This window comes from Notothenia rossii (genome assembly GCF_949606895.1).
Source record: "Notothenia rossii genome assembly, chromosome: 8".
Lineage (NCBI taxonomy): Eukaryota > Metazoa > Chordata > Actinopteri > Perciformes > Nototheniidae > Notothenia > Notothenia rossii.
In genome coordinates, this window is record NC_136906.1 from 25,244,748 (window position 1) to 25,262,709 (window position 17,962).

The 17,962-nt window shown below is 46.6% G+C and overlaps 1 protein-coding gene across 1 annotated transcript in view; it reads left to right on the forward strand.

The window, feature by feature from the left end:
• baiap3 (BAI1 associated protein 3) overlaps positions 1-17,962 on the forward strand; it is a 59,966-nt gene that overhangs the window by 24,873 nt on the left and 17,131 nt on the right. The window contains 17 exon segments of the mRNA XM_079645185.1: positions 103-106; positions 195-282; positions 285-301; positions 391-420; positions 422-484; positions 1,126-1,131; positions 1,133-1,230; positions 1,319-1,358; positions 1,360-1,431; positions 1,433-1,438; positions 2,175-2,299; positions 4,135-4,225; positions 4,871-4,927; positions 5,017-5,114; positions 5,742-5,793; positions 5,908-6,059; positions 6,232-6,355. Coding sequence (XP_079501311.1) covers positions 103-106; positions 195-282; positions 285-301; positions 391-420; positions 422-484; positions 1,126-1,131; positions 1,133-1,230; positions 1,319-1,358; positions 1,360-1,431; positions 1,433-1,438; positions 2,175-2,299; positions 4,135-4,225; positions 4,871-4,927; positions 5,017-5,114; positions 5,742-5,793; positions 5,908-6,059; positions 6,232-6,355 — 1,123 coding nt within the window.

Here is a 17,962-nt window from a genome sequence, read left to right on the forward strand (position 1 = left end):
AAAATGCATGATCTGTTTGGTATTTTGAGCAGAACACATCATAGACATGTTTTGTATATATTTGTATATTATCTGAGACCCATAATATATGCCTAAACATAGCATGGTAGAGCTCTTTAAGTGTTTACAATTGAAACGTGAACCAGTACTTTCACATTACGGTGTTGTTTATTTGTCCGGTCTCCTTCTTGCAGGAAATCCCAATCGTGGGCTATGACACCTGGTTTAAGCTGGAGCCTCGATCGAGCACGTCTAAAGTTCAGGGAGAATGTCACCTGATTCTGAGCTGTTCACCAGTCAGGTTGGTGCTATTCAGACTACTGTATACTTCTGTACTTGCATGTGAAGGATAAGAATTGCAACGTTTTAATACTTGTTTTTTTCTTTCAGAGGGACACAGCTTTGTCTAAGAAAGACTCCAAATGTCTCCATTCACAAGAAACTGCTGAGTCAGATCGTGGAGTATGAGCATGCACATGTTAAGGTGGGTTTCAATGCAGCTATTCATTCAGAGCAACCTCTATAATAAAGGCAAAACTAACAATTTTAACATTATTTTAACATTTACTTAATTTATTAATAGTGTATTAGTTTTTGTTTAAATCTGGAAGCTATGTTCTTCTTCAGCAACATGTTTTTTATCATTATGTTTTTTTTACTTCTTCTTCTAAAGTAGAAACTTTATTCAGACATCAACAATTCTGCTCACAACTTTTAGAATGTATACCTTTTTAAACTCTCAGAAAGTATGCAACATTTTCAAGGGATCATTTCCTCGTTCAAAATTTGTGAAATATTCAGTATTAAAAGATGTGCACACTTATTACCATTCAAACCCTACAATGCTCCACATATTTTAGACATTAATGGTATGATTCAACTTTTAAAGCCAGCAATTCAATGTAGCATCTTTTATATAAATATATATATATATATAAATATTCCACAGGTAATATACACATTTGTATTTCAAATTCATCAAATCAAACCCATTGCCACTGTTTCAACTGTGCTTCAGCTTTCAGCGTCCAGCTTCCACAACAATATTTCCGCCTTCTCTTTTTTCTTGTTGAGTAGAAACAGATTTGTCTTGAACTGTCATGATAATCGTCCTCATATTTCCAGAGAGAGCCCGTACAATTGGAACGGGCATGTCTGTCCTCCAGCATGGACCGTGCTGACTCACCATGCTGTGCAAACTGATCTCTCCCCCCTGCAGCAGGCCATTATGTGAGTAATAAAGGAATATATATTGATCAAATTATAATAAAAAACCCTTAAGCATCAGGTGAAAGTGCATGTTTTTTTGTGGTGGCAGTCGCTGGCAGTGCTACAGCAGCCACCATCGGACGCAGAGGGGTGTGCTACTCCCTGCTGCTGCGCCTCCTGAGGACCATCGATGCCGAGTGGGACCCCGTCGCTGTGAGGGGAAGACCTGGTATGTGTTCACTGTCAGTCAGGGGAGAAAACTAAGCCTTTCATCAACTGGAAACAGGACCGAATCCTGAGAATAAAGTCTGAATCCTGAGATAAAAGTCTAGATAAACTTCCCTTTTCAAAAAATATGTGGAACTCACCCTCTACTGTACATTTGAATTAAGACTAAAGTTATAAATAAATAACCTTGGTATGTTCTTGGACCTAAAGCGGCTAACCAAACATCCTTCTTTTCATGCGCAGTTTTTATGTGGGCTATTTTGCTTCAATAACATATCTTCTTTCAGACTGGTGGAGAGAAAACATCCAATATTCACAATTGGCTCTTTATTTTTCTGACTTTTTCAATGCTAATGTATATTTTCTTTAGATTCCATCTGAAAAGTTTAGCTTCAGATAATGCCACATTTGAATATTTTAAACATACAACGGGTTGTCTTCTTGATGTAAGTAATCAACTGAGGAATTCATGGAGATTTATTTTCATTAACACTTGTCATGTCTAGTGTATCTTCCTAAATAAAGAGTAGCATACAGAGAACTTAGTGCCAATAAAGCGTTGCACACAGAACATACAGCCCATCACCTATCATCATCTGGAAACAGTCACCTCATTAGCTCTTCACTGACATGCATCAGGGTTTTTGGTCCAGCCAAAAATGTGTGACAGCCGCTGTGCCGCTCTAATTGAGTGGCTAATTGAGGGCCTCTCTAACTGAGGGCCTTCCTGTGTCCAGGAGCGGCAGCTATCAGACAGCTTCAGGCTGTACACTGAGCACTGCCTGTGCCTGATGAAGAACATGCGGCAGGTCTTCCCCTGCACAAGTTCCGCTGCCATCACACGCTACGAACTCATGCTGAGGTAAAGTCACACTGCCATCCAACACCCGCCTTCACACATACTTCAACCAGGCACTCACACTCTGCGTTGGGTTTCCTACTCAAACAGAAATATCTTAATCATTGCTCATTACACATTTCTAAATGTTATTGTATATAACAAAGTAATATTTTTGTAGCAACTTCTTGTCATAAGCAACAACCTCAATATGTTTACTTTACATGACACATTACTCTCTTTATGATATGATGCTTGCGTTTGACTGGTAAAGACAGTGCCATGTACAGCCATGAAATATGAAAGCAATACCTTTCAGAGCATGAATATGTCCAGCAAATTGAAGATCATTTATTTATATATAATATTTATTTATAACTTTATTGAACAACATTTTATCAGACATCAGAAAAAGGCACCTCTCACCAATGTTCATATACTCAAATCAAACATATGAACAGAAAACCGAAAAAAAATAGTAAAAGCACAAAAGTGGTCAGGAATGAACGTGCTTAGAAATTTGGCTTTTCTTGTTTTGCAACATGTAATCGATATTTTGTATAGTTTCATTTGATCAGGAAAACCACTTAACACTGGTGAGGAACCAACATTTGTGAATGAAATACTTAGCTAAAATAATGAAATGATTACTGTTTCCCAATTGAAGGCCAAGTTTTATATTAGCATATGTTATGTCATTATAGTTTAGCAAATCCTAGAAAGAATCCCAACATATTTTATTTATATAACAGGAAAAGAAAAGATGTTAGTGTTTCAAAGTCTGAGTTACAAAAGGTACATATTTTTATTTTTATTTAAATAAAAATGGAATCTGTAGTGTAAGAGATTATTGTTTTTATATATAGAGAGATTTTGTTGGGGCTTGTGGAACGTTATGCTTGATCAAATCACATAATCATAACCATCCATGCTTTGGAGAACATGAATACCCACAGTGAGTTTCATGGAAACCCTGGCTTCTATTTTAGACACATTGTAAGCTCCCAATGTGTTGGCCATTAAGAAATATTAACCAGAGAGCTCACATATCCATTAAATCATGAAAAGCTACCCATTGGAAGACCATGGGTATCTGTGCTAAATGTATTAGCATGATTGATATAGCAGAAATATTATAAGTCTTAGACAGACAGATAGACTGAAGCAGAGAAATTCTCCAAACTAGGAACTCTGTTCAACATGCATTACTGTCAACTAATTATTCTGAGTTCATGTTGCGATGTCAGACTTATTTTAAGGAGACAGTAAGAAGTCCAGCTCTGCCTAGTTATCACAACACCTCAAGGGACATCTTTTTCTACACCTCTCAGAAACACACACACACACACACACACACACACACACACACACACACACACACACACACACACACACACACACACACACACACACACACACACACACACACACACACACACACACACACACACAGACACACACAGACACACATATACACACATATACACACATATACACACACACACACACACACACACACATATACACACATATACACACATATATACACATACACACACACACACACATACACACACACACACACACACATATACACACATATATACACATATATACACATACACACACACACACACACACATATACGCACACACACACACACACACAGAGTGACTCATCTAAAAGTTATGGCTGAATCTCTCTTCTCCTGCAGAGACCACGCAGGATCCCGCATAAAAATAGAGTGGAAGCTTTCGTCCTTGTTTGATATTTCATATCGTATGAATAATATGATTTGAAACCAGCACCTGAAATCAGTGTTGTGTTGTAATAGTCTTTTTCCTGTTTGTGAATGCCAGGGGGATTGGCTACATGCAGAACATGCAGGCGTTTAAAACTGTGTGTCCTCTTCGTAATGATCTGCAATTGGACATCACCACCGCTGCCAAGGTAACAGGCATAATAATAAAAACACATTTACAGCAGGTTCACTCAGAGGTGGAGGTAATGACCACTCGAGGGGCTGTGCTGTAAATGAATGGCTTGAATTAGAGGTCCATGTGAAATAAGTATGTGATCCCTTGCAGATTTTGTAAGTTTGCCCACTTACAAAGAAATTAACAGTCTATGATTTTAATGATAAGTTTATTTTAACAGTGAGAGTAAGAATATCAAAAAGAAACTGATAATAGGATTACTTTCTTAAAGGAAGAGGACTTATGTAACCGGTCTTTGGGAGCCAGAATTCTTGTTTGTTGCAAGGGGATCAAATACTTATTTCCCATAGTTAAATGCACATTTTAATCTTTTATATAATGTCCATTTCTGGATATTTCTTATTGATATTCTTATTCTCATTATTAACATAAGCCTACCATTACAATTATAGACTGTTCATTTCTTTGTAAGTGGGTACACTTATAAAGTCGGCAATGGATCAAATACTTATTTCCTTCACTGTACATGTTTGTATTCCACCAAAGCAGTATGCACATGAAGACAAATAGATGGTTATGTTGCACATTTCTACCAACAGCAGGGCACCTATTAATTAACTCAATGATTCTCTTTTAATTTGTGCAATTATTCCAACAGAAAGGGACCGTGGAGTGGTACGAGAGCTTAATTGCGCGATATAAGCCAGAGGATGGGGTACGTTTGTTCTGATGAACAGAAATCACTTCTAACAGTGACTTGTCTTGAGAATTAATATCCATGATGTTTTTGTTTTGGAAACGCAGACTCTGGAGGAGCAGCTGAAGAAGCTGGTTCAGGTGGTCGATGCCGCGTGTGCGGACGTGCAGAGGAGCCAGAACATTTACAACACAATGTTCTCCAGGTCAATATCAACACTCTACATCAAGGGTGTACAAACCTTTTTCACTGAGGGCCACATACAGAATAATATACAAAGGTCTGGGCCACTCACTAGAGGTATATTGCCTCATAAGTTCAGTTATACTGTAAGTTAGCAACATCAATCAAATGTCGGTAAATGATGATTGTGAGTGTTGGCAGATCATCCCTTAAAACAGAAGCCTCAGATTGATTATGATAAGTAGAAATAGGAAGGGTGTATTTCAATCTTGTTATGTAAATAAGTCATTGTTTTTTTTTCTTATCAACTACGATATGTTAGAAAATGTTTCCAACTTTAATTGACTGAATGTATTTGAAAAGTGGTCTTATTAACACATGAATACTACTGTGTAATATATTTGTACATTTATATTTAAGAAGTATAATATAATACCAGCACAAGTTTCATTTGTTGGCCATATTCCATTATACTTTTTTAATTTGCAGAGGGCCGATTCAAAATGGTCCGCGGGCCGTAGTTTGTTCACCCCTGCTCTACAACTTATCCACTTAAGGATAATGCAGAAATCCAATGCTATCTGGCACAGAAACAGACATTTGATTAAGTATTTGTTGTACTGATTCCATTTATTCTTTGTCCTTGCAGTGCGGTGAAAGTAGATTTCTTCAGCATTTCATACAGGCAGCTGGAGAAACAGGTTTGTCATTAAGAAGTCCTTGTAGTAGTAGTTTTACACAACCTGGGCGAGTCATGCAGCGTTGTTGTTGTTGGGGTTTAAACAGGTGCTTGAACAAATGATTTGATGCTTCAGGTTGCCGATGATGTGAACGTAGCGATGGAGCGTGTCTGTGGTACTCTGGAGCAGGAGAGCTCCAAACTGACGCAGACAATGGGAGAGACCATCTTTGAGCTCTTCATGTCCTTGAAAATCCTCAAAGGCTTTCGGGAGTTTCTGACTCTCAAGTAAGTTAGACTCTCATGACAATAAATATAGCAGCGCTAAAAGCTCTCAGCGGTGGTTATTCGATTTAAATGTCAGCAAGAAGATGAGAATTCAACCTTCTCCCACTTCCTTCTGCTTTGTATTTATTACAAATAAATATATTATATAATAATATAATATATTTTCTTACAGGGATGCTAAAATGTTGGCCTTGACTGGCTTTCATAACTGGTTCAAGTCCTCCATTCATAAGTGGCTGCAGATCATCCATGACCGATCTTGTGACAGAATTCGTAAAGCAGTGGAAATGGACAAGGTGAGAGACCATCCCAATACACTATCATTTAGTTGTAAGCTGATACGAGGGCACATTCTAAGGTTATTGTATTTAATTATTTATATATACAGTATATCTAAAGAGTATACAGAATCTAAAATATTTATCCTTATTCATACTTAATATGGTTCGGGCTGTCAATCGATTAAAATATTTAATCGCGATTAATCGCAAATGAATCGCAAATTTTTTATCTGTTCTAAATGTACCTAAGAGGAATATTTTTCAAGTTTTTAATACTCTTATCAACATAAGAGTGGACAAATATGCTTTATGCAAATGTTTATTATCATTTGAACAATGAGAAATATTCTCATGAATATTAAACACAACAACCTCTGAACATTACAAATATTCGCCTCAATTCAACCTGGAACCTCTCTCATACAATAATACAATGCTGTGTGTGTGTGTGTGTGTGTGTGTGTGTGTGTGTGTGTGTGTGTGTGTGTGTGTGTGTGTGTGTGTGTGTGTGTGTGTGTGTGTGTGTGTGTGTGTGTGTGTGTGTGTGTGTGTGTGTGTGTGTGTGTGTGTGTGTGTGTGTGTGTGTGTGTGTGTGTGTGTGTGTGTGTGTGTGTGTGTGTGTGTGTGTGTGTGTGTGTGTGTGTGTGATGGATCGTTGGAGCTATGAGCAACTCAAGGCTTATGCTCGAACGGGAGCTGCCTGGACGCTGCAATCATGTTGCACTCTCCGTGCTGAGTGTGCTGACTTTTCGTACAATGTCCCACTGTCTGGCTACCTGCATAAAGTCAAGTGCTCGGCGCAGTTGTCGGCGAAATGTCGCTCCTCTGTTTTCATTTAAACAGCTCCTTGTATCCGTTAGTGCAGCTAGCTAGCACCAGATGCTAACAACAACAATACACGTAAGGTCTCTTTCTCGATCGCTCGGGCCACACATAAACACACCCTCCCGGTCCTCCCGATGGCCAGTCGGTGAGCGTGGAAGTGTGGTTTGCCGCAAGCGGACGGCAGGAGCGGGGCTGTCAGCATCAGCTTGTAGATGGTATTTTAAACTCGATGCGCTCTGAAACTACGGGGCGGCCGAGGACAAAAAATACACATGCGTTAATCGCGTTAAAATAATTAGTGGCGTTACTTTTTTGTTGCGTTAACGTTATTAACGCGTTAACTTGACAGCCCTAATGGTTATATAACGAGTAATCATTGGTATTGTTCTGGTTTGTTTGTTTTTAAGAAATGTAGAGATTACTATAGTTTCTAAATATTTTGATGTTGTGACTAAAGCAATCCCAAAGTGTGTTGTAATGGATATCTATGGAGGTGGCTGTGGCTTAAATTGTCATCTGTCGTTCAGAAGTAGAGTGGTTCGATCCCAGCCCCTGCAGTATCATGTCAAAGTGTCCTTGTGCAAGCTATTGAAGCCTAAGTAGATACTACCAATCCTAGCCCTTTATTTACAATTCATACAGGTGAATAAACTACTGAAAAATTCTCAGTGGCGAACCGTGTCTACCACAACTGGACCTTCTGTAGACACACACACCCGCCGCCGCCGCCACCGCCCCCCACCCCCGGCATTATAATGTCCGTCTTTTCACTGAATTGTCGTCTTGAAAAGGGTACTCACAAAAATTCCGCAACAACTTCATCTTCACCTGTTGCACTTGTCATTTCAATGTTAAAAACAATAAAACGACATGAATTGCTTCGTCGCATTCGTCTGGATCCTCTGGCCGTTTCTCAATCGCGAGGATGCTTGCTTGGTAGCACATATCTTCCGAGTCACTTGCTTCAGAAGCTAGGCAAGAATCCTTCCTGGCATTCAGATAATGAAGAGTGGAACAGGCTAGCAAGTGTGCAGGTGTGAGTCATATGAGAGGCCCCGCCTTACATTTTCCGCCACAGATTTGGGGAAATTGGTCCGTGCGCAAAGCATTGTGGGGATTTGAAGGACGCAATGTCTACCCATGTGCAGCCTCAAAATTACCCCCCAAACCAAGGACGCGGCCTCGGTGGTATTCCAAGTATGCTGGAGTTTGGAACAGTCCTTCGGCGGTACTCAATGACGTAGTATCCTTGAAATATTGGCTTGGAAGCCAGTTTCCTCGAGATTGAGAAACGGCCTCTGTCTCGAGCCAGTGAAATAGCGAGCCTTCTAGAGTACCCTGGAACCGAGGGAAACTCTGAAAGAATACGCCCATTGGCTACAAATCAATATGATTGGTTGATCAAACTGTCAGTCCAAACGTACGCTCTCGTTCTGTGCAATGGCCAGGGCATTCTATCAAGGATGTAGAATACCTTGGTTGAAGGATATTCTAACCAGAGACCCAGAACAAGATCTGATTGGTTGCTTTTTTTTCTAACACAAAACCACTGAGTGTTTCAGGGTATTCTCTGAATACCTTGAAGGCCCTGACGGTTCGCCACTGCAAATTCTTCAAAACACCAAAGCGTTTTAACTATTTATTAAAGGGGCCCTCTTATGCTCATTGTGTGTGTGGAAGAGAAACTCCCTCTGGAGGGAATTTGGGATTTTACCCTTTGAAGACCTTTTACTGTACATATAAAATTATATTATTATAACACATTACAGGAAAGGGATAACCCCAAAAAGCACAATAGGGCCCCTTTAACAGTTTGTACATGTGTTCAAATCATACCCTGGTTAAAATGTGTTTAGTACTTACTACAGATAAAGCAGTGGCGAACCGTCAGGGCCTTCAAGGTATTCACTGAGATACAGTATATCATAATGTATGAGATTACAACTACTGCTTGCAAATATATTCATAAAATAATGAAATAAACGTTTTTAGAGCTGCTTTTAGTAATGTATTAGTGAGACAATTTGTTGCATACATTAATCATCTGGAGATGTGGTCCACAAAGTGCTATTCACACACTATGAATCAATCATCATCAATCAATCAATGTTTATTTATATAGCCCAATATCACAAATGTTACATTTGTCTCAGTGGACTTCACAGTTTGTACAGAATATCAGTATGACAACACGACACCCTCTGTCCTTCAGTAGCGTGGCGTGGGGAAAAAATTAGGGGAAGCCAATAATACGTCCTTTCTTTTGGGGTGGGGGGGGGGGTGTGGTGGTCAATGTAATAACGTAACCAGATGAGTGATTACAGCTCCCGGTATCATTTTACACACATTTGTATCATACAGATGCAGGACTTACACACGCCTGTTATCTGACCGACAGGTCCGCACGCACTCTCCAGCCGAAACTCTAATAAGCATTCATTCACAAACTAAATCAGGAGACCTTTAACGTTTTACGTCCGGTTCGCTCCTTTGTTCCTCACTGTACACAGCTCCAGTTTGGGCATTGGCCTGTCATCAGATTGTATTTGTTGTTGCTGCTGCAGCGGAAGTTTAATACAATTATTTTTGATTAAATACTCCAAATCTCCACCCTCCATAATTGCACTTGCTTCAGTTGCTTGCTACTTTCTAACGGCGGTGAGAGTGGTGCAGTGACGCTATCTATCTTCTATCGATTAGATTTAAGATTCGAAAATGATAAAAGTAGGGTAGACATGTGGATATTATCCGACTGAACAAAATGTGCATTTACCTAATAGGTTCGTTTTCCACTGACCTTTTTTCGAGCTATTTTCCAAAATCCTATGGAGAAATCCCATTGCTATTTTGTCGAAGGAAACCAAGCGCAGCTTACTTCCGCTTTTCGGGACGCGTCACTGCACCACTAAGTTGATGCGATTTGATTGGATTGTGAGGCAAGGGAAGCCAGCCGCCTCTGGCTTCCCTTGGCATGGCCCTGACCAGTCACAGGTTGGCAGGGACATGACGTGAGCCTCATCTGATTGGTCAATCCCTCAATTCTTTTTCACCAAGGGAAGCACATTTCGGCTGGCCTCCTCTCGCAACAGAGAGTGCAATCTACTGTTTCACCATAACATCTAGAGGGGCGCTGTTTCACTCTTTGTAAAATACTCAATGAGAATGGGGGAGAGACGAGCCAGCAGCAACACACAACAAAGAATTTCCGAAACTAAACAAAGTGTTTTTATTTATTTATTAAAATTATAACTACAATCCGAAAAAACAGGGGAAGCCTGGCTTCCCTTGGCCTCCAGGAGAAAACGCCACTGCTGTCCTTAGACCCTCACATCGTACAAGGAAAAAATTCCAGAGAAAAACCCACAGTTTAAAGGAAAAAATGGGAGAAACCTCAGGGAGAGCAACAGAGGAGGGATCCCTCTCCCAGGACGGACAGACGTGCAATAGATGCCATGTGTAAATCGAAAAGATAATACATTTACTACATAGGTCGACCAAATGTTTGGAAATGAATGTGTCTATAATAAGAAGATGGATCCACGAGGATGTCAACAATCCTGTGGGAGCCATCAGGGAAGTAGTATGATGAGTCAGGCAGGAACGCAGAGACCGGTTCAGCCACGACTCGAAGTCCAGGACTCAGATCCAGAACTCAGGATAGAGGATCCAGGACACAGGACCGCAGCAACAGGATCAGCCACGACTCAAGATCCCGGTGTGTATATATGGACACAAAAAAGAGATTTGGGGGAAGCAGGGTTATACGGAACATGAGAGTACACAGGCACAAACAGGAAGGAGTAAGGTGCCCCCCCCCACCCCCAATAGTCCAAGCCTATAGCAGCTAAACTAACATGTCCACATACATGCACTCCCTTAGGATAGGTTGAGGGAAAAGGGTAGTGTGAGCCTCTCCGCTCACACAGGGTTCAAATAGGGACGGAAAGAGCCAGCTGTTTGATCACAGGCGTTTATTAGCTCAAAACAAAGTATACACGGGTCTCAAACGTGGCCCGTGTGGGAACCTTCACAGGTCCTTTGGCGACCTTCCAGGATCCCGCCTACTGCAAAAAACAAAACAGAACCAGGTTACGACATGCACTGATTACCTGATTCCGATCAGCTGTCTGGCCTCCTTCACTCCAGCAGATGGCGCCCTAACCACACCCTGCTGCCACATACCCCCACCGCCCGACAAGCAAGCTGATGTAACGTCAGATACCACCGATTGATCCGAGCGTTGGCATCCTTCATGCGGTGGAGCCACTGGAGCGGGGCATGGTCTGACCAGAGGGTGAAAGGGCTCCCCAGGAGATAGTACCGCAGGGCGCCGGCCGCCCACCGTATGGCGAGGCTATCCTTTTCCATCGTACTGTAGTTCACCTCCCTCTGGGCGAGCTTACGGCTAATGTACAGTACGGGGTGGTCAACCCCCTCTACTTGCTGGGACAAAACGGCCCCCACCCCACTGTTCGAGGCGTCGGTCTGCAACACAAAAGGGAGAGAGAAGTCAGGAGAATACAGAAGCGGCTTACCACAGAGGGCTTTTTTAACCCTCTCAAACGCCAGCTGACACCGCTCCGTCCACTGGACCGGATCTGAAGCACCCTTTCGGGTCAGGTCGGTCAGGGGACTGGTCAGCTCCGAAAAGGACGGGATAAACCACCTGTAGTAGCCGGCCAGCCCCATGAAACTCCTGACCTCTTTTTTCGTCTTGGGCGCCAGACAGGCTGAAATGGCGGTTGTTTTCTCTATCTTTGGCCGCACCTGCCCGCCACCCAAGTGGTACCCCAGATACCGTACCTCCCTCCGTCCAACCGCACACTTCTTCGGGTTGGCCGTGAGCCCCGCCTGCCTCAGGGACTCGAGCACTGCCCCCACCTGCTGCATATGCTGCTCCCATGTCTCACTGTGAATGAAGACATGATCCAAGTAAGCAGCAGCATATGCAGAGTGGGGACGCAGCACCCGGTCCATGAGCCGCTGGAAGGTGGCTGGAGCTCCGAACAACCTGAAAGGAAGTGTGATGAATTGGTATAAACCATACGTAGTGGAGAAGGCCGTTTTTTCCTTAGACTCTGGAGAAAGGGGAATCTGCCAATAGCCCTTGGTTAAATCCAGCGGCGTGTAAAAGCGAGCAGTGCCGAGTCGATCCAGGAGTTCGTCGACCCGGGGCATTGGATAAGCATCGAATTTGGACACCTCGTTCACTCTGCAGTAGTCCACAAAGAACCGGATTGACCCGTCAGACTTACGTACCAGCACGACGGGGCAACACCAGTCACTGGTGGACTCTTCTATCACTCCCATCTCTAGCATAGCCTGAAGCTCCGCCTGAAAAATGTTCCTCTTGTGTTCAGGCAGCCGATAGGGCCGTGAACGAATGGCCATGCCCGGGGGCGTTTCTATGCGGTGGTGTATGAGAGAGGTGCGCCCTGGCAGCGGAGAGAACACGTCGGCAAACTGCCTTTGCAACGAAGCAACGTCTGCTCTCTGGCCCGGTGAGAGATTGTCGCCACAACAGACCAGGGCTAATTTGTTGCTTTTAATGACCTCCGGTCCCAACTCATCTCTCTCAATCACTGTGGTGGCCAGAGAAACAGACTCCACCTCGCTCCATGCTTTCAGGAGGTTAAGGTGGTACATCTGTGTTGCTCCCCCCCTGTCAGAACGCACCACCTCATAATCTACGTCCCCCACTCGTCGTGTGACCACGTAGGGTCCTTGCCACTTGGCGAGTAGTTTAGAGCTAGAGGATGGGAGTAATACAAGCATTTTATTTCCTGTAAAAATTGTCTCAGTTTCGACCCTCTGTTGTACAGGCGCTGCTGACGTTCCTGAGCCTGGAGCAAATTCTCCCGTGATATCTGCCCCAGTGAGTGGAGTTTTGCTCGCAGGTCCATAACGTACTGTATTTCATTTTTACTGGTGCTTGGACCCTCCTCTCAGTTTTCCTTAACTAGGTCCAAAACACCCCGGGGCTTCCTACCAAATAACAACTCAAAGGGAGAAAATCCCGTGGAGGACTGGGGCACCACCCGCACTGCAAACAACAGAGGATCTAGCCATTTATCCCAATTACGACTATCTTCGTGAACGAACTTACGAACCATGTTCTTTAGTGTTTTATTAAACCTTTCCACCAGGCCGTCGGTCTGCGGATGGTAAACACTAGTCCGTATTGAGTGGACGCCCAATAGTTCATCCAGCTCGCGGAGTGTGCGTGACATAAACTGTGTGCCCTGGTCAGTCAGGATCTCTTTCGGGATCCCAACTCGGAAGATAATGTGAAACAGTGCCTGCGCGACGCACTTTGCAGAGATATTACGCAGCGGCACTGCCTGGATATCGCGTTGCATAATCCACAAGGAATAGTACAAAGCGATATCCCCGTGCACTCTGTTCTAATGGCCCGATGAGGTCCATACCAACTCTCTCAAAAGACACCTCAATCAATGGTAACGGACGCAAAGGTGCTCTGGGAATGGCCGGCGGGTTAACCAGCTGACATTCACGGCAAGATGCACACCACCGCTTCACATCTGCGCGAATGCCCGGCCAATAAAATCGGGCCATTATCCGGTGTAGTGATTTGTCCTACCCGAGGTGACCTGACATGGGGTTATAATGAGCTGCCTGGAAAACTATTTCCCGACGGCTTTTTGGCACCAACAACTGGGTATTTATCTCTCCTGTCTGTGTGTCATGGCTTACACGATACAGCCTGTCCCTAACCACCCTAAAGTGTGGGTGAGTGAGTGCTACGTTTGGGTGTAGCTGGGAGCCAGCAATACTCACCACCTGGCCGAAGGCGTGCTGAAGGGTCTCGTCCCTCGACTTTTCGAGAGGGAAATCCTCCACGGGAAACACCAGCGGGTCCAGAGGGACCTCCGCGGCCCCCTCCGTGTCCGTTTCCCCCTCGACGTCGTCAGCCGCCTCCGACTCTCCACTAAACACAGCACACAAGTGTCCGTTTCCCCCTCGACGTCGTCAGCCGCCTCCGACTCTCCACTAAACACAGCACACAACTCACATTTCCCTGCCGTCCGTGAACGCACCCCCATAGCCCCTGCTAGCTTAGCAAACCCCGGCCAATTCGTTCCCAAAATTAGAGGGTGCGTAAGGCGAGTGCTAACTCCAGCCCTGACTATGCTTTTTCCCCTTGTAAGAAATTTCCAGCGTCACCTCCGGGTACTGGTGAATATCCCCATGCACACACCTCACCTTCACCCACGATGCTTCAATCAATGCCCCAGGCCGAACCAAGTGCTGATGGATCATCCTCTGATTACAGCCTGTGTCCATCAGAGCCTGGTGTGTACCCCCTGTATACATACCGGTATACGGTACGTCCCTTCCAAATCGGGGGAGGCAACTGGCGGTCCCGCAACCCGAACCATTTGTCCGACCTCAATGAGAGGACACTCCCGTCGGAAGTGGCCGGGCTGCCCGCACCGCCAGCAATCCTGCCTTGACGTCTGAGGAGTCCCCCGTGGTGCCGGACGACCAGAAGCGTAGGCCGGACCCTGCGGAGAGATAGAAACAGGAGGGTAAGGTAGGGCTTGGGGGAAAAGTGTCGGGGCTGCGGCGTTGGGGCCGTGTGGTGGTGGGGAGGGAAGGGCAGCTGCTCCAGGAAACCTCCTCCTCGGGGCTGGGACGGGTCTGCCCGCTGAGACGGCTGGTGGTCGGGGCTCCTCTTTCATGCTCCGCCGGGGAAGCGAGAGGTGGTCCTCCGCGAGGACGACGGCTGCTTCCAGGTTGGCGGGGCGATGGCACTCGACCAAACTCGCCGTCGAAGATGGCAGGCCGGCGATTAACTGCTCTAGCGCCACCTGCCCGACGACTTCCTCATCGGTGCGCACCCCCGGCTGGAGCCAGCGGCTCGCTGCATCCAGAAGCCGCTGCGCGTAGGAGAAGGGGCGGTCAGCGTCCTCGAAGGGGAGGGCCCGGAACCGGCGGCAATGTCCCTCTGGCGTGCTGCCAAGCCGGTCCGGGATGGCACATGCCGAGAGGCTGCTGGCAGGCTGTGGGCGGCTAGCTGTGCACCCCCAGATAGCAGAGGCAAAAGCCGCGCTGCCCACTCCTCGTCCGGCCACCCGCACGCCCTCAAAGTGCTCAGTGCTCTCAAAGTTGTCCAGGTATGCCTCCGGATCGTACTCTGCCGTCAATTTCTGGAGGGCAATTGAAGGCGGTCGGGCCGGGTTGGTAGCGGGATCGGCCTCCCAAGCGGCCGGACGCTGCAGCAGCTCCCGTAGGAGATCCCGTTCCTCGCGCTGGCTCGAGGCGATCCCGAGCAGAGCCTCGCTCTGCTGTCGCTGTAATGCTGTGGTGGTCTCCTGCATGTGGGCGAGACATTGGAGGGCCTGACCCAGCGGAGCTTCTTCTTCGACATGATGTCCCTGTTAAGGTGCCACTGTGAGCCTCTCCGCTCACACAGGGTTCAAATAGTGACGGAAAGAGCAGGTTGTTTGATCACAGGCGTTTATTAGCTCCAAACCATAGACTGTATATATAAATGGACGTAGTGTCCGTGACGTCACCAATAGGATTCTGCAGAGTTGCCGAGAAGCCCTTAGTAGGCGGAGTCGGCCACTAATGGCTTGACAGCGACGTCAGAGTCTAATCCCGCCTGCTCCAAATAAGGGCAAAGAGGCGGAGCCGAGGCGGGACCTGCTGCCTCCGAACTGGAAGTAAACAGAGCTAGCTCAGGCTAAGAAGCTAAGCTAACATGAAATACATGCATACCAAGTTACTGCTAACAGTGTAGTTCCCCTATATAAACGTTACATTCATAATCAAATGAGACAATCTGCAAGAGAATTAGCTATATTTTGTTATTCTTAATGCTTGTCATTCACACGTTAAGAAAAGAAGTAGCGATACATAGCAGAACAATTGTGGCGATGTTCAATTTAATAAGCCTTGTTCAACATAATTTATTTAGCTAATACTACAGCAGGCGAACCAAGTCTGTGTTTCGCTGCATTCCTTGATCTCCAGTTATAACGACGGACTCCATCGCCCGGACCTAACGGAGCCGCAGTGGGCTAGCTACGGGACGCCGGCTTGAGCTAGCCCCCTGCGGCTCCGTTAGCTCCGGCGGCCACCACTGGGATAATTGGGTCCCCTATTAACATTTGCTCCTGTTTAGCATTATGGTAACGGACGCAAAGGTGCTCTGGGAATGGCCGGCGGGTTAACCAGCTGACATTCACGGCAAGATGCACACCACCGCTTCACATCTGCGCGAATGCCCGGCCAATAAAATCGGGCCATTATCCGGTGTAGTGATTTGTCCTACCCGAGGTGACCTGACATGGGGTTATAATGAGCTGCCTGGAAAACTATTTCCCGACGGCTTTTTGGCACCAACAACTGGGTATTTATCTCTCCTGTCTGTGTGTCATGGCTTACACGATACAGCCTGTCCCTAACCACCCTAAAGTGTGGGTGAGTGAGTGCTACGTTTGGGTGTAGCTGGGAGCCAGCAATACTCACCACCTGGCCGAAGGCGTGCTGAAGGGTCTCGTCCCTCGACTTTTCGAGAGGGAAATCCTCCACGGGAAACACCAGCGGGTCCAGAGGGACCTCCGCGGCCCCCTCCGTGTCCGTTTCCCCCTCGACGTCGTCAGCCGCCTCCGACTCTCCACTAAACACAGCACACAAGTGTCCGTTTCCCCCTCGACGTCGTCAGCCGCCTCCGACTCTCCACTAAACACAGCACACAACTCACATTTCCCTGCCGTCCGTGAACGCACCCCCATAGCCCCTGCTAGCTTAGCAAACCCCGGCCAATTCGTTCCCAAAATTAGAGGGTGCGTAAGGCGAGTGCTAACTCCAGCCCTGACTATGCTTTTTCCCCTTGTAAGAAATTTCCAGCGTCACCTCCGGGTACTGGTGAATATCCCCATGCACACACCTCACCTTCACCCACGATGCTTCAATCAATGCCCCAGGCCGAACCAAGTGCTGATGGATCATCCTCTGATTACAGCCTGTGTCCATCAGAGCCTGGTGTGTACCCCCTGTATACATACCGGTATACGGTACGTCCCTTCCAAATCGGGGGAGGCAACTGGCGGTCCCGCAACCCGAACCATTTGTCCGACCTCAATGAGAGGACACTCCCGTCGGAAGTGGCCGGGCTGCCCGCACCGCCAGCAATCCTGCCTTGACGTCTGAGGAGTCCCCCGTGGTGCCGGACGACCAGAAGCGTAGGCCGGACCCTGCGGAGAGATAGAAACAGGAGGGTAAGGTAGGGCTTGGGGGAAAAGTGTCGGGGCTGCGGCGTTGGGGCCGTGTGGTGGTGGGGAGGGAAGGGCAGCTGCTCCAGGAAACCTCCTCCTCGGGGCTGGGACGGGTCTGCCCGCTGAGACGGCTGGTGGTCGGGGCTCCTCTTTCATGCTCCGCCGGGGAAGCGAGAGGTGGTCCTCCGCGAGGACGATGGCTGCTTCCAGGTTGGCGGGGCGATGGCACTCGACCAAACTCGCCGTCGAAGATGGCAGGCCGGCGATTAACTGCTCTAGCGCCACCTGCCCGACGACTTCCTCATCGGTGCGCACCCCCGGCTGGAGCCAGCGGCTCGCTGCATCCAGAAGCCGCTGCGCGTAGGAGAAGGGGCGGTCAGCGTCCTCGAAGGGGAGGGCCCGGAACCGGCGGCAATGTCCCTCTGGCGTGCTGCCAAGCCGGTCCGGGATGGCACATGCCGAGAGGCTGCTGGCAGGCTGTGGGCGGCTAGCTGTGCACCCCCAGATAGCAGAGGCAAAAGCCGCGCTGCCCACTCCTCGTCCGGCCACC